The sequence below is a fragment of the Anomaloglossus baeobatrachus genome, chromosome 6, assembly GCF_048569485.1.
Source record: "Anomaloglossus baeobatrachus isolate aAnoBae1 chromosome 6, aAnoBae1.hap1, whole genome shotgun sequence".
Lineage (NCBI taxonomy): Eukaryota > Metazoa > Chordata > Amphibia > Anura > Aromobatidae > Anomaloglossus > Anomaloglossus baeobatrachus.
Genome location: NC_134358.1, coordinates 228,255,808 through 228,274,010, shown reverse-complemented (window position 1 = coordinate 228,274,010; position 18,203 = coordinate 228,255,808). Strand labels below are relative to the sequence as shown.

The window sequence follows — 18,203 nt, the reverse complement described above, 5'->3', positions numbered from 1 at the left end:
CCCAGACCTGGTCTCCAAAGGGACCGGTCATCTGCCTCCTAAGAGGGTTCTGGGGACCAGGACCTTTGGGTGGTGGGATGATGGGGGGTTGCTGTAACGTTCAAGAATTGAGCCCCCCCTGCGTGGGAAGAATGTTATGTACCTAACCAATTTACCCTTTTTATTCCAGTTTAATAAAACTCTATTTTGCTTACAGCCCGAGGGTGTGCTGTGTTTAACCAAGGGGGAATGTAGCACCTCTGAGCCACTCAGGGCACTACAAGGAACTGCATCCTCTTGGGGATGCAGGACCTACCCCCCTGGGACCTGGAGTACCAGTGCCAATGCCACCAAAGCACATCCAAAATCCTAGTTCTCCGCTCCACACCAAGGAATACAGGGTTAATCAAGTAAGGGGATGGTCGCCTAGAGGTAGGAACCAGTCCAGGGATTAGCCATCCTGGTGGGAGGGGATAGTCAGAACAGTGGCACACAGAGAGGTGTGCGGATGTGCTCGAGCTGGGTCCGTGTGACGTTGGCCCGGGGCGCACAGGAGAGAGGTCGCCAGGGCGGGTACGGACGAGTACCGCTGGGACTGGAGCAAACACGGGGCACAGGGCCTTAGGTCAGGCGTCAGTTCTATATGGCCTCATAATCACCTGCACGGTGAGGATACCTTTATGGACTTTACCGAACCAAATAATTCGGGGGCATCAGCAGTTAACTTAGGATTGGGGTTCGGACACTTACCTCCCCACAGGGTCCGCACTGCCCGCCGTACGGAGAAGGAGACTGTTACCCCAAAGGGACAGTCGGGCCCCAAATGCTCCAGGCTACGGGGACCCAACCAACAGAGAGTACCGGGGACAGAGCAACCTGAGTCACTACATTGGCACTGATACTCCATGGGACCTGAACCAGTCATCCACGGGTCGGAGTGAGTAGAGACTGTTCATTACAACCTTGTGGGGTCTCCATTATTGTCCTACACCTCTCCCAGGCATGGCTCTACTGCGGAGGGCCCAACATCATTGCTGCAACCACCACCAGCTCTGGGAGTACCCACATTCAGCAGTGGCGGTTCTACACCCTTAACCGCAACCCGCAGGTGGCGTCACTTACACTAATTTTCACCCCTACTTTAAATAACTCCCCTTTTACAAGAGACGCCCCAGGGCACGGGACCGGGCAAAAGCCACCAGAGTGACATTCCCCATTTGCAACTGCCCGGGACCGAGAATGCCCTTCCCTGGGCGTTACACATCCACAATCAGGAAACTATCCATGATCACGAGAGCATCCACAATCACAAGAACATCCACAATCAGGAAACTATGCACAATAACGTGAACTTAGTGCATGTATAGCATGAAAATTAAAATTAAAAAATACAAAAAAAACGGTAGCCACGCACATGAAGTTCTCTGTAGTCTGTACCCCTCACATGGAGCCCTCTGTATTATGTACCCCCCCACATGGAGCCCTCTGTAGTCTGTACCCCTCGCACATGGAGCCCTCTGTAGTCTGTACCCCCGCAGATGGAGCCCTCTGTAGTCTGAAACCCCTGCACATGGAGCCTTCTGTAGTCTGTAACCCCCGCACATGGAGCTTCCTGTAGTCTGTACCCCCCCGCACATGAATCCCTCTAAACTCTGTACCCCCTTGCACATGGTGCCCTCTGTAGTTTGTACATCCGCACATTGAGCCCTCTGTAGTCTGTACCCATGCACAATGAGCCCCCTGTAGTCTGAACCCTCGCACTTGGATCCCCCTGCAGTCTGTACCCCCCCCCCCCGTACAGGGAGCCCTCTGTAGCCTGTACCCCCCGAACAAGGAGCTCTCTGTAGTCTGTATCCCGTGCATGTGGCGCTCTCTGTAGTCTGTAACCCTCACACATGGAGAGCTCTGTAGTCTGTACCACCCACACAAGGAGCCCTCTGTAGTCTATACACCCACACACATGAAGCCCTCTATAGTCTGTACCCCCCCACACATGGAGCCCTCTGTAGCCTGTACTCTTGCACATGGAGCCCACTCTAGTCTGTACCCTGTACATCGAGCCCTCTGTATTATGTAACCCCTGCACATGGAGCTCTCTAAAGTCTGTACTCCCCGCACATGGAGCTCTCTGTGGTCTGACTCTGTACACCCCCACACATGGAGCCCTCTGTAGTCTGTACACCCCCACACATGGAGCTATCTGTAACCTGTACCCCCCCCCCCCCCCCGCACAAGGAGCTCTCTGTAGTCTGTAGCCCCCGCACATGGAGCTTTCTGTAGTCTGTACCCCCCCACATGGAACCCTCTGTAGTCTGTACCCCCTGCACATGGAGCTCTCTGTGGTCTGACTCTGTACACCCCCACACATGGAGCCCTCTGTAGTCTGTACCCCCGCACATGGAGCACTCTGTAGTCTGTACCCCCCGCACATGGCGCCCTCTGTAGTCTGTACCCTGTATACAGAGCCCTCTGTATTATGTAATCCCCACACATGGAGCTCTCTGTAGTCTGTACCCCCCGCACATGGAGCTCTCTGTGATCTGACTCTGTACACCCCCACACATGGAGCCCTCTGTAGTCTGTACCCCCGCACATGGAGCACTCTGTAGTCTGTACCCCCCGCACATGGCGCCCTCTGTAGTCTGTACCCCCCGTACATGGCGCCCTCTGTAGTCTGTACCCCCCCACATGGAGCTCTCTCTAGTCTGTACCCCCCCCACATGGAGCTCTCTGTAGTCTGTACCCCCCGTACATGGAGCTCTCTGTGGTCTGATTCTGTACACCCCCACACATGGAGCCCTCTGTAGTCTGTACCCCCCACACATGGAGCTATCTGTAGTCTGTACCCCCTGCACATGGAGCTCTCTGCAGTCTGTACCCCCCGCACATGGAGCTCTCTGTGGTCTGATTCTGTACACCCCCACACATGGAGCCCTCTGTAGTCTGTACCCCCCACACATGGAGCTATCTGTAGTCTGTACCCCCTGCACATGGAGCTCTCTGCAGTCTGTACCCCCCACACATGGAGCTCTCTGTAGTCTGTACCCCCCCACATGGAGCTCTCTGTGATCTGACTCTGTACACCCCCACACATGGAGCCCTCTGTAGTCTGTACCCCCGCACATGGAGCACTCTGTAGTCTGTACCCCCCGCACATGGCGCCCTCTGTAGTCTGTACACCCCGTACATGGCGCCCTCTGTAGTCTGTACCCCCCCACATGGAGCTCTCTCTAGTCTGTACCCCCCCCCCCCACATGGAGCTCTCTGTAGTCTGTACCCCCCGTACATGGAGCTCTCTGTGGTCTGATTCTGTACACCCCCACACATGGAGCCCTCTGTAGTCTGTACCCCCCACACATGGAGCTATCTGTAGTCTGTACCCCCTGCACATGGAGCTCTCTGCAGTCTGTACCCCCCGCACATGGAGCTCTCTGTGGTCTGATTCTGTACACCCCCACACATGGAGCCCTCTGTAGTCTGTACCCCCCACACATGGAGCTATCTGTAGTCTGTACCCCCTGCAGATGGAGCTCTCTGCAGTCTGTACCCCCCACACATGGAGCTCTCTGTAGTCTGTACCCCCCCACATGGAGCTCTCTGTAGTCTGTACCCCGCACATGTTGCTCTCTGTAGTCTGTACCCCCCGCACATGGAACTCTCTATAGTCCGTACCCCGCACATGTAGCTCTCTGTAGTCTGTACCCCCCGCACATGGAGCTCTCTGTGGTCTGACTCTGTACAGCCCCACACATGGAGCCCTCTGTAGTCTGTACCCCCCACACATGGAGCCCTCTGTAGTCTGTACCCCCCGCATATGGAGCTCTCTGTAGTTTGTACCCCCCACACATGGAGTTCTCTGTAGTCTGTACCCCCCACACATGGAGCTATCTGTAGTCTGTACCCCCCCCCCCTCCGCACATGAGCTCTCTATAGTCTGTATCCCGCACATGTAGCTCTCTGTAGTCTGTACCCCCCCCATGAAGCTCTCTGTAGTCTGTACCCCCCGCATGTGGAGCTCTCTGTAGTCTGTACCCCCCGCATATGGAGCTCTCTGTAGTCTGTACCCCCCCACATGGAGTTCTCTGTAGTCTGTACCCCGCACATGGAGCCAGCTGTAATCTGTACTCCGTACATGGAGCCCGCTGTAGTTTGTACCCCGCACATAGAGCCCGCTGTCGGCACGTGTCACCTCCACATCCGCGCATCAATCCCAGTGTTTACTTCCCCGGGGTGTTCTTGCACTGTTCCCCCTGCAGACTGGTGACGTCACGTATTGTAGTAACCTGTCATGGAAACGGAGGCGTCCTTAGCAACTGTGCCGTCTGTATATAAGAATGCAGGGGTGGCGCGCTGATCACATTCCCCTGCACTAACTATGGGATGCCAGAGCTCTAAAGTGCGGATCGTCCAACCCACGGACGCGAGAAAAAGCGGGTGGGCAGAGAAAGGCAAGTCGGACAGCCAGGTCAGATGCCATCCTGTATGAATGTCCCTGTAAGCCAAGCACCATAGATCTGTGGCCGATACTGGAGCTGGGCCCATAGACATGTACTGTGTGCATACATAGCTGCAGATTGTGATGTATTATCAGAACCTCCAGTCCTGGCTATTGGGGGGGAGGGGCATTTAGATAGATTTAGTATTTTTTTGTTTCCCCATGTGACTATGGTTGCTTGGTAATTATTTACCTTTATTGTACTAGAATGGGATTTATTTCAACCCTATCTTGAACATAGGTGTATTATTATTATTAATTTTTATGTATTGTGGTTTTCTTATATCCAGGCTCTTAATTCTTCATAATGGGGAGATAAGGTATGCACACCAGTGACTATGGAAGGGGAATACATGGAATAGCAGAAACTGCTGTGTGAATACTGACATGAAAAATTCAATAGCTATTTGTAAGAATGAAATGTGAAAAATGGAATCTGCATTACTGCCATGAATATATGAATAAAGAGAAATTTAGCTACTGAATTGATCAATGCAGAAGAGCCCCAACACTACGCCAAAGTATTTCTCTACGTTGGGGTCCCTAGCTTGTGTGTGTCCTCTCATGCAGTTAAAAAACTTACCGTGTATGGGACGCTGAGACCCAGGCTATATATACGATGTGGATTGGCAATAGGTGTGTATGGGGAGGGTTCACAAACGAAAAACTACTAACATTAAGGAATAACGTTTGGAACACCATTCTATGTCTGAACTGGGTGCAAAAATTTTTCATGTCAGTATTCACACAGCAGTTTCTGCTATTCCATGTATTCCCCTTCCATAGTCACTGGTGTGCATACCTTATCTCCCCATAGTGATGTTTTTTAGGTTTTTTGCACCCAGTTCAGACATAGAATGGAGTTCCAAACGTTATTCCTTAATCTTAATTCTTCATAAGACAGAAATATAGTTTTGCATGATGGACTGTTTTATGTGCCAACAAAGGGAAACCAAACAAACCCCATAATAATCAATGGGCCCCATGCTTCCGTTTACATAACTGATACAACAGATCACTTATTCTGTTTGTTCCTAAAAAGGAACCTATGGGGAATGTCCCAGCGGCCATGACCTGAGCCTTACTGATGAGTCCATAGTCCATGGTCTGCTGCATGGAGGGGTATATTACACCATTCTGGCCCTTTATTATATTGTATCATCAAAAGGTGTCAGAAAATACTAAAAATGACAAGTAACGCTGAATTATGGGTCTCTGTATTGAAGACGGTTTCCCTGGATTTACTAATAAACTTTAATAGACCTGAAATGATGAAATAAAAACAAAAACATAACTAATTTTTCAAGGCCTCTGCTTATTGTCACTCATGTTCAGTTTTTGAGGTTAAACCCCCTGATCTGATGCAGAGCGTATATAATACTAGCCGGTATAGGCAGTCCTATGTAAGGAGCTTCCACTTACACATTTGTCCCACACCAATGCTTTGTAGCCAATCATGAGCCAAGGAGAGGGAATATAATTGTAGTAAACGCTTAAGTATTAGGCCTCATTCAGTCATTCAGATGCCTATTTTTTTTTCGTGTACTAGAAAAAACTATTTTTTATTAGCGTTCTGAATCCAATAGTCATACATTTTTGGGCTATATGTTAGTTTGCACCATCAGAATGGCAAATTGCAACCACGTTCTTGTATGGACAAAAGAAAAAAAATGTTCTTACCCATTGAACAGTAAAAAGCAGACAGCATTCTGATGGCACATGGGTGGTTTTTGCGTACTATTAGATTGTCCATATGTGCTTAGCCACAATTTTCAAGGACCTTGATCTGAGCCACGGATGAAAATTACCCATTACACAGTCTATAGACTGTGTAATGGGTAATTTTCATCCGTGGCTCAGATCAACAATGTACATGTCTATTTGCTTTATAATGCACCACTCAGTCTAAAAAAAACAAGGACATATGACTGTAATGAGTATGTGTCCTCAGTGGCTTAACTAGAGTCTAATAGGCTCCAGTGCAAAATTTGGACCTGCCCATCTGCAAGTTGGTCAGATGCATGGACCCTTGTAACATTCTAAATCCTATAAAGACATACATGTTTACCCCCCCCATTATGTAGTAATGTCCCCCCTCCTGTACTACTGTCCTCCATCATGTCCCCTTCCATGTACATATCCCCTATCCTGGGCCCCTTCCTGGTATATACCACCTTCCTAGTATATATGTCTCCCATCCCAGGCCCCTTCCTGGTATATATGCACCCCATCTTGACTCCATTCCTGGTATATATATCCCCCATCACGGAATACATGTCCCCCTTCCTAGGCAACTTTCTGGTATATATTTCCTCCATCCCGAGTCCCTTCCTGGTATATATGTCCACCATCTTAGTATATATGTCCCCCATCTCGGACTCCTTCCTGGTATATATGTCACCCATCCTTGGCCCTTTCATCGTATATACCAACATACTAGTATATCTGTCCCCCATCCTGTTCCCCTTTCTGATATATATTTCTCCCATCCTGATATACATGGCCCCCAGCCTGGGCTCCTTCCAAGTATATATATATCCCCTATCCTGTGCCCCTTCCTGAAATAGATATTCGCCATCCTGGGCCCCTTCCTGGTATATACCAACATCAGTCCATGAAAAACATGAATAGAACACATGTGACTCACAAACATTTGAACAAGGCCTTAATGCTCGGACAGGCATATCCATCTGCCCACTTTATTTCTTGCTTTCTATGATCTCTATTGAGTGCTGAACTGATCACTAGTTGAGTCTCTCCAGACCAGTTCTAAAGTCAATGCACTCAGGACCTAGCAGCTAAAATAAACTGAATGAATCTCTAATTTGTGACCAAAACATGTAAAATAAAATTAATTTATAATAGGGGGAAAAGTAGCAAAGAAGGTTGTCACTACCAGGTTCCCAGGTGGTCTTTCACCATGTTCTTTTTTTATTAACTTGTATATCACCCAATCTAACTTACAGGATGGATCAAAGTCACAAAATAACGTAACACCCAATGCAAGAGATGGGTCTGCAATGTCTAAGGGGACGCTGGACAGTGGAGTGGGTCTTGATGAGGGAGCTGGCAGCCATATTCCAGGAACCGTGCAAGAAACAGTGTTTTCTCCAAGGACAGCAATCGCATTAAATAAAGGTAAGTAAAGCATGACATCTTTTTCTAGATTGTTGTATTGGTATGATCCTTGAAGGGGGTTTTCACTCCTGATTTAAAAACAAAAATTGTATGTATGCCGCTGCTCCTCTTCTATAGCTGCACATGTCCAAAAAAAAGAGGGTGGACAGAAGCTTCATTTACAATATTATACATGTATTCTTTAATGCTCTTTTCATGAAGCAGAAAATCTAATCTGAGTACTTTGATATAAATACTGATCTGGGAAGTGGTGGACAGGTAGATTTACTTTCTTCCCTAGCACCATCATATTCCAGTATAATGAGGTTGCATTGACATGGCTACTGGGCAGGAATGGACATGGCCATTTTTATATTTTTACTAACTGTAGTACCTGGCATTGACCGGGATAGTAACTCAGTGTCTCTCTGTCTCTGTCATGCTCCCACTCTCCCTCTCTGTCAGTCTGTCTCCCTCTCTGACTGTCTCCCTCTCTGACTGTCTCCCTCTCTGACTGTCTCCCTCTCTGACTGTCTCCCTCTCTGACTGCCTCTGTCTCTTTCTCTGTGTCTGTCTGTGTGACTGTGTGTGTGTGTGTGTGTGTGTGTGTGTGTCTCTGTGTGTGTGCCTCTGTCTTTATGTGTCTCTGTCTTTCTCTGTCTCTGTGTGTCTGTCTGTGTGTGTCTGTCTCTGTGTATCTGTCTCTGTGTGTTTGTGTGTCTCAGTCTCTGTCTGTGTGTGTTTCTGTGTCTGTGTGTGTCTGTGTGTGTTTCAGTCTCTGTGTGTCAGTTTCTGTTTGTCTGTGTGTCTCTGTGTGTGTCTGTGTGTGTGTCTCTGTCTGTCTCTGTGTGTCTGTCTATGTCTCTGCGCCTGTATCTGTGTCTCTGTGTGATTGTCTCTATGTGCGTCTGTGTGTGTGTGTCTGTGTGTCTCTGTTTCTGTCTCTTCATCTGTCTCTGTGTGTCTCAGTCTCTGTTGTCTCTGTGTGTGTCTCTGTGGGTCTGTGTGTGTGTGTGTGTGTGTGTGTGTGTCTGTCTGTGTGTGTGTCTGTTTGTGTGTTTCTGTCTCTGTCTGTCTCTGTGTCTGTCTCTCTTGAGTCTCTGTGAGTCTCTGTGTGTCTCTGCCTTTGTATGTCTGTGTGTGATTGTGTATTTCTGTGTGTCTCCGTCTATGTGTGTCTTTGTCTGTGTGTCTGTCTCTGTGTCACTCTGTGTGTCTCTCTGTATGTGTCTCTATGTGCGTCACTGTGTGTCTCTGTCTCTGTGTGTCTGGCTATGTCTCTGCATCTGTCTGTGTGTTTGTGTCTCTGTGAGTGTCTCTCTGTCTGTCTCTTTCACTGTGTATCTCTTTCTTTGCGTGTCTCTGTACGTGTCTCTGTGTGTGTCTGTCTCTGTTAACTCTGTGTGTGTCTCTGTGTGTGTCTGTCTGTGTGTGTCTGTCTGTGTGTGTGTGTGTCTCTGTGTCTGTCTGTGTGTGTCTCTGTGTGTTTCTGTTTCTGTGTATGTCTGTGTGTGTCTCTCTCTAGCAAAATCATATTACCTCACACATAAGCTGTCTTATACTAACAATGTCCTTCGTTGCCTATAGCAACTGATCAAAGCTCCTATTCGTGACCTGTAGCTCCCAACTCCATTGACTTTAATGTAAGCAGATTTTTTTGGCCAATAACTGTAAAGTATGGAGTTAAATTTTCCCCTCAAAACATAGTTTTTGACGTTCCCTGAGTCAAATGAGGCAGCTGTGCAAAATTTTGTGTTTCTGAATGCAATTAGCGTACATACTTACATATTTACACAAATACACACACACACATAGACTCAGCTTTATATATTAGATATGCGAAACACCTCAAGAAAATGTTTTAGATCTTTTTCAATATTTTAAACTTTTGGCATTTCAGTGTGCGGCTGTTCCTTTCTTTTCTGTTAGTACAGTATACAGATATATTATTTTGAGAAATAAATTAATAGTAACAAAATGTTGCCGGGTGATAATGATATTTTTACTTTTATATCCTTGAAGGGGTTGTCCACAACTAGGACACCCCCTTCTGATTTCAAATTTCGCCCAGGTAAAGTAATAAAGGCTATACTCACCTCACGTACCGGCGCTGTTCCAGCAGTGCCATGGTTTGTGTTCCCTGGGCTCATGTAATACTGTGACATCATGCGAGCCTGGTGTCCAATCAGCGCCGGCATCTATCTTTCTGCCTTCGGACCAAACGATCAATCAACAGGAAGTGAGCACAGCCGCAATGCTTACTTCCTGTTGATTAACTCCTTTGGTCTGAAGGAGGAAAGATAGATGCCGGCGCTGATTGGACTTGGGGCTCGAGTATCGCCCAGGGCTATTGGGTACTCGGTCCCGGGCAGTGTATTGCTGGGGAAATGTCACTTGGTGGCCGTTGCCCGGTTCCGTGCCCTGGGTGCTTTTTAAAAGGGTTATATTTACAGGGGAGTTTAAATAAAAGTTTATATGTGACGCCACTTCCGGGTTGCAGTTATGTGGATGGAGCCGCCGCTGCACAGTTCTCACTACTGGGGCCGGTGTTGGTAGCAGCCTGGGTGTTAGGCCCTCCGCAAGTAGGGCCAGGCCCCAGAGGATAGGTGATGTAGATGGGTGCAGAAAGAAGGTAGACCACACAAGGGGTTGCAGTGTAACTGGTTCCTTTACTCACAATCAGATGGAAACTGGTCACCCGGAAAAGGCTGGTCCCCTTAGTTCCAGTGCCAGTTTAGTGACCTGGTGGCTTCTTACCCCTGCACCTGTCTTTGGTTGGTGGGTCCCCATGGCTTGGAGCGTCTGGGGGTCCCCTGCTGGTAGTCTCTCAATTGTAGTCCGTATGACGGTAGCGTGAAACCTGTGGGGTCGTAGTCTCTGGTCCTGTTCCCCGGTTCTTCCATTGCTACTGAGTCCCGAACTTCAAGGTCAGTGAGGTCATTGATGATCACCTCACTGTGCAGATTTTATCAGGTCTGCCTGGAGCGTTTGCCTGACCTAGGATTCTGTACCCCATTGGTGCTATGGTTCCGGAAGCACTCCGCCGTACTCCACCGCCAACAAAACGCCTGGGCTCTCATGTCACTGTCACACTCCTGTCAGTGCTTCAACTCACTATCCGTCCGTCCGTCTGTCACTGACAACGGCGACTCACTACTCCACTCTCTGTCTAACTGTCCACTGTCTTCCCTTCCCACCTGGTCGTCTAGTTGACTGGATTGGGACCACCTCTAAGTGGCCATCCATTAGGTCCAACCCTAGTCTGGTACCAGTTTATGGGGGAATTTGGGGATAAAAACAAGGATTATTTGGAATGTTTTTGTTGTTACCGGCACTGGTCTTCTGGGTCCTTGGGGGTAGGCCCTGCATCCTGGGTGGAGATGCAGTACCTTGTAGATCCCTGATAGCTTCAGGGGCACTACACTTGTATGATGTCACAACGTTATGTGAGCCCAGTGAAGACAAACCATGGCACCGCTAGAATGGCTCCAGTATGTGAGGTGAGTATAGCCTTTATTATTTTTCCTGGGGAAAACATGAAATCAGAAGGGATTGCCCTAGTAACTCCTTTAAAGCACAGGTGATTCAGGAATTGTTGGCATCCGGAACCTTGTAAATCTTCTACACAGTAACACCGGTGCCGACGTGATTGACTGTCACACAATACAATGTACATTGTTTCTCCTATTCATAAAGAAAAAGCAGAAGATGTAATAAGATACAACCTGATAATGGTATCCAAGCAGTGAACTAACCCTTCACGTCCGACAACTGACCTGGAAACCTCTCAGACAATAGTGTTTTCTATCTCAATAAACCTGTTTGTGTGGTGGATGGAGATGTTACCTATTTGTCTACACGATTGCATTATCAGAATATTCAATTACCAAGGATGCCTGCATTTAATTACATTCAATCTGTGGCAGCATTGAGAGCTCAGGGCAATGGATGTATCAGTTACACCTCAACTATTTTTCTGTGTCTTTTCTTTAAAATGCAGTCTGGTTGTACCAAAAAGGCCATACAGTAGTCTATAGTGATGAAAAATACCTCTTATGCCTCATTCACACATCCATGTGGAAAAAACGATAACTCACAGGTCATCAGTGTTTTGGATCAGTATGTCATCACTGCACGATCTGTGTGTGTCCATTTTTACCATTAGGGTCAAAAGTGTTTGGATAAAGAAATAATAAAGAAGGAAATATCAAAGCTTCTCCTATACTTTTCAATGTTAAATATGTACAGTACACATGTGCCATCTGTGTGCTATATGGGTTTTTCGCGAACCCATAGAGTTGTATTGACTCTTGTCATCTGTGCCGCCTCTCAAAAATGGGCATGTCCCTGTCAGTTTTGCACAAACAGTCCATGAAAAAAACACAGACATGCGAATTACACCATAGATTATTATGGGTACATGAAAAAGAAAACCGGATACAATCCGTATGCACAACATGCGCATCTGAATGTGGCCTAAGCGTGCATTTGCCCATCCATGTGAACGTCTGTGTGCTGCCCAATCTTTCATTGAACCCTCAACATCAGATCAGAATGGGACTTGCTCGGAGTTTCACAAACAATATGTCCTCAATCATCTGACAAATGAGAAAACCATTTGTTAGGTGATCAGATTGTTTATATGAGCACAACATTAATTGTTATTGGCAGCACATTGTGCCAGAAAAACAGGGAATGTGCTGCCGATAACATGATACTGTAAATTGGCCAGAACCATTATATCAGTGAGCATTCTGTCAACATCATCATTTATAGGCCAGTTAAAAGGCACCAAAAAACTTGTTACGTAGTTGATTGGACTTAATATAGTTGATATATAATTATAAACTTGCTATATAATATATTATACTATATAACTTATATAGTTATATAACTTATGTTACGTTGTTATTTGAAATCGACACATCTTTCAAGATGAATTGAAACACGGAGATGCCAATGACCCTTAAATTGTTCCAAACTCTTCTGCTCATATTACTGTAGTGTAGGGGTGGGCAATTCATTTTCTTGTGACTGGTGTGCAGAGCTGAACCAATAGGCTAAAATCAATTTTGCTCAATATTAATATTAACATTAATTATTATTATTTTATATTAATTGTATAATTTAATATTGAGCAGAAATAAGAATGGTTAGATCCCGCTATATACTTTACGAGCCCACACACAGCACCCTACATACAGTATAAGCCTCCACATAACTTCCTATATACAGTATGAGGTGCTCATATAGCTCCCTATATGTCGTATGAGCCCACTCATAGACCCCTTTATATATTATGAGCCCCCACACTGCCCCTCTATTTACAGTGTGAGCCTACACATGGCCAGTCTGTATACAGTGAACCCCACATAGGCCCTTTATATACAGTATGAGCTCCCACATAGCCTCTCTATTTTGAGTATAAGTCCCCACACAGCCTCTTAAATACAGTATGAATCCCCACATAGCTCCTTATATACAGTCTGAGCCAACACACAGCCCCTCTATACATAGTGTGAGCCCACACATGGCCCCTCTATATACAGTATGAGCTCCCACATAGCCTCTCTATTTACATTATGAGCCCCTTCACACCCTTCTAAATACAGTATGAGCCCCCACACAGCCTCTTCAATACACTATGAGGCCCTCACATAGCTCCCTAAATACAGCATGAGCCTCCTACAAAGCCTGTGAAATACCGTAGGACTCTATATAGCCTCCTAAATACAGTATGAGCCCTACATAGCCTCCTATATAAATTATGAGCCTCACATAGCCTCCTATATACATTATGAGCCCCACATAGCCTCCTACATACTTTATGAGCCCCACACAGTCTTCTATATACTTTATGAGCCTCCACATAGCCTCATACATTATAAGTCCAACATAACCTCCTATGTGCAGCATGAGCCCCACATAGCCTCATATACTTTGTGAGCCCTCTCCAGTTGCCCCGTTGCTCTGCTGCACTGACCCTCCATACAGCTATCTCATACACTGAATGGATGAAGAAGGGCCTGTGGCCCCTCTTCCACCAATCGCTATCCGCATCTTGCAGATAGCAGTGACAAAAGGAGGCGGGCAGCAGCGGAAGCCGGGCGGTGAAAGGCATGGTGCGGCCTGCAGTCCACTTATTTCAATCCTTCAGCTGTCTCAGTCTGTAGGCCAGACTGGAACAGCCAAAAGGCCAGGTGTGGTCCGCGGGCTGCACTTTCTCCAGACATGCTCTAGTGGCTCATGCTGCCTACACACTGGTGCTAACTCTATACATATCCATTACAATGATGATACATTAGTCTAGACAGATAAGTACTACAAGCACAGTAAGGCATCGGCACAGACCATATACAGTAATACCTCTGAGCCCAACAAAAAGAATTCGAAAATGGGCCATGTGCAATGCCCCTATTATCTCCTTTAAGGCCTTGGACTGCTCACTCCACTACTGACAGTACATGGATCAGTCAGAGGGATCAGTCAGCAGCCTATTAAATCTAGTCCTCTTGGGCCAATCTATACTGGAAACTGGAGAAGTCCATTCAGACCGAGTGATAATATGCCAAGACATGAAACATGACCATGAAACCTGTTTGTAATGTAGCTGGAGTAGGAACCACAGAACAAAGGACTACATGCCACATATGGCTCCCTAGTAACAATTAACCCCAATATTCAAGATATTTGTTAAAGAAATTATTAGAGGTTTGAGAATTTGAAGGTAAATTATGTGTATTTTGTACATGGATAACGTGTATGTACTTTTTTGTTGCAGATATTTCTGTACTGAATGGAAATTCGGTCACAAGAGAAAGACAAACATCCTCTGATATCCTGGAGGAGCTTATGTCTCAAGGGATAATACAGAGCCAGAGTAAGATTGTGAAGAATGGAGAAGCATATGATGTGCTGGTTAGTATGTAACCACAATCATTAATATACTTTACATAAATGCCTATCTGTACAATTAGGTGTTGGGAACGATAAGAGCAATCGTAGGTGAGTCCCCACCTACCTGAGCTGGGTTGTCAGGTCCCTCCCGCAGCATAAATCACTTGGTATGTTGCCTTTTATCAATAACAGAATATAGGCTATCCAATCTACTGTAGGTGATGCAGACTCACATTTTCTGGCAGTACAAGAGTTTAAATACAAATTCTGTCACATATAACTAACCCTCTCCTTTGACATTCTTTAGTAAAAAATATATTGTTAACGAAAAAATAAAAGTAGCATTAACGCTGATTAAAATGTCACTTTCATCAATATTGTAGGAAGACCAACTGTGAGTATATTGCCCCTTGGCCTGCTGGGAGTTACTGTTCTCTTGATAGATGGACTTTAGTTTTATTTTTTTAAGCAGACTTGGGCTGGGTTCCCGCGATGAGTATTAGGTGAGTTTCTGATGTAAATTTTATGCAGTAGTTTTACACCAGAAGACGTTTCACCAAATTTTTCATGTTAAACTGGTCACAGGTGGCTGCATAGCAGAATAAAACTTTTTATTAAATTGATTAAACTTTTTATAAAACTTTTTAATTATTTCACTACTCCATTGTGGAGATATCAGCAAAGTATTGGCACATAATGAGTTCATTTTTGTTAAGTCCGAATAGGTGACAAAATAAGTATGGAGGAAACATTCTGCCACATTTTAGCTGAGTCTTTCTGGCAAATTCCAATCATGCTTTTTTCCATTCACTCTCAAATGCAAGTCCCCAATATTTAAAGAGGACTTTTCACGAAATGTTTCATGTTGATCTGGACAAACAATGTACGGCCGGCCTGCGCCACACATCCGTGCCTCCGGTACGTTTTTGGCATTTTTTACACGTACCGGAGACACGTGCTGATGTTGACACAGTATTTTTAATATAAAAAGCCTCACGTCAGTGTTTGCGCACGGAGCGTGTGTCCGTTCCGTGCGTACGTTTGAGCGTGCCGAAAAAGCGCTGACATGTCCGTTTTCCACCGGCATAACGTCCTCACGGATCCATTAAATCCTATGGGTCCGTGTTTACACGTACGTGATACGGATGGCCTCCGTATGCTATCCGTGTGGTCCGTGTCCGTGTTTTCATTAGAAAGGTTGTTACAATCTCAAATACTTTCAGGTGGCGTAGCTAACATATTTTTTTTGCACAAAACTAACTATGCATTTGCAGAAGGAGTGAGCAAGCAAGCAGTTGTAGTTCTGTGTATTGAAAGATATATTTTGAGCACAATTTCGGCTTCGAAATATAATAATGGCACCACGGGTGGACACGGAGAAACTGATAACAGCTGTCGAGACTCACCCACCATTATGGGATACACGTGTTGATGGTTGCCATGACCGACTGACAGTTGACCGCCATTGGAATCAAGTAGCTGAGGAAGTGTACCCCAATAATGCATGGGCTAGATGTTCGCCTGCAAAGCGTGCTAAATATGGTAAGTTGTTGTATGTTTTTATATTTATTTATTTAATATATATATTAGGATTTTTCAAAGAATTACAAACTGTGAATGTTTTGTTATAGTTATGTTGTCTTTTAGTTAAAAAATCTTTGTGAAGAATTGGTATATGTACTACTCTATATATTGAGTTCATGTTAAATTTTTAAAAAGTTAACCAAACATTTCATAACTAACAAAAATCAAAGTATACTTATTTTTGTAATCTGACTTTGAATTCTTCATGAAGTTAATTAATTAACTGATTAAACTGTCATGTGTTTTTAAATTCCCTGTTTTATTAGTCTAATTTCAGTATCACAATTTCAATTCATGTTTTTTTATTTTTAATATTTTTTTTTAATTTAGTTAAATAACATTTCAATATCATGACCTACATGAATAAAATAATATTTCTAATAATTTTTTGCCAAATGATATTGCTCTAAAAAAAAAAAAGGAAAATTTAAATATATATGACAATTACTTCAAAGATAATTTATCAGAAATATTATTTTGTTATGTGTGAATGTCTAAAAATGCTTTTGAATGAAGAATATATAAAAAAATGTTTTTTCCTCAAAATTATTTGGCCAACATTATTTTGTTAAATTGTATATTACATTTAGCAAACATTATTTTAATTAATGTGTGCAGATTTATGGTGAATGTTGCAAGTGACATATTTATTTAAATTACACAGTTGACTTGGTCAAAAGGCGTTGGCGTTCAGCACGTGATCAGTACCGAAGGGAGTACAACCCTATACCATCCTCATCCAGCCAAGGCCGCAAACGCAGATATGTTTATTATGAACAAATAAGCTTCCTAGCACCCATCTTAGAAGTAACACAGTAAGTTTTTTTTTTTTTAGAAAAAAAAAAAAAATGCAACATTCATTTACTTCATTAAGATAATTGTACAAATATAAATGTTAAGATTGTAATATGTTGTCTCATTTCTTATAGAACGGAGGATAATCTAGACGATTCAGATGATCAACCAACAGCAGGTCCCTCTGCTACAGCCACCTCAGCATCAGAACAAGAACCTGGCAGAGAAGACAGTGAAAATCCAGAGATTCAACAAGATGCAGCAACTGAATCACATGAGGGTGGGACAGAGAGTGCACAAACCAACACCCAAGGCTCATCCACACAACAAACAACCACACCAGCTACACAATCAACACAAACAAATGTACTTCCACGTTTTGCACCACAACCTCTACGTGCAAGAAGAATCCGCAGACCTGAGGAAATGAGATCCTTACCGGAAATAATTGACACACGCATTATTCACATAATGAACACTCTAATTCCAGAAACAGATGCCGAGCGCTTTTGTCGGTCTTTATCTTCTAGCTTAACCAAAATTCCATCCGATAGGCAGGAACGTGTACGTGCTGCTATGCTGACCCTACTGTCAGCTAGTCAGGCAGAACAGGAACCAGTGAGAGTATATGAGGCCATAGAAAATTGGCGTACCATTATGCAACAACATACAGTCCCAAACACAACAGACAATCAAAATACAATTTCAACACAAACAACAATGGCAACTGTAATAGTCAATAATCCAGTATTACAACAATCTGGTCAACCTTCAATTGCTTCAAGTACGTTATTCCCAACACCAATTAGACAAGGGTATGTTGCAACCAATACTGGTGCCTTAAGCACTGTACAAAGTGCTACCTCACAGCAACCCATGAACTATATGAATTTACAACCCACTCCAAGTACTAGTTACTTTACTCAACCCACAAATATTGGTGGTTTACCTAACTTGTTTCCTGGTTCAACATACCCACAATCATTCATGATGCCTCATTATCCAATCTCAACTATGTTACCTACACCACACTTACAAACATCAGTCAACTATCCTCAAGGTCAACAACATACACACACACAATACCCAATTACCCATGTAGATCCACAGGTGTACTCAACAACAGGCAATGTGTTGGGACAAACAAGCATGCAACAGACTGTTCCACACACTACTGTAGTTAGTAATAGGAATGTTGTTCAGCAAACAACTTCCATTCCTGAAAATACCATTTCTGAGGCCACACAAAACAACATACTCAGCAACACTCAGGTTACTTCACTAGAAGATCTTGTTGACTTATGATACACATTTTTGGTAATCTTTACATTCAAAC

General features: G+C 44.6%; 1 protein-coding gene across 1 annotated transcript in view; it reads left to right on the top strand.

The window, feature by feature from the left end:
* The first annotated feature begins 4,341 nt into the window (after nt 1-4,341).
* Nucleotides 4,342-18,203, top strand: part of STMND1 (stathmin domain containing 1) — a 28,269-nt gene continuing 14,407 nt past the window's right edge. The window contains exons 1-3 of the mRNA XM_075316440.1: nt 4,342-4,444; nt 7,441-7,612; nt 14,373-14,509. Coding sequence (XP_075172555.1) covers nt 4,355-4,444; nt 7,441-7,612; nt 14,373-14,509 — 399 coding nt within the window. The 5' untranslated portion in view covers nt 4,342-4,354. The remainder of the gene's footprint in view (nt 4,445-7,440; nt 7,613-14,372; nt 14,510-18,203) is intronic.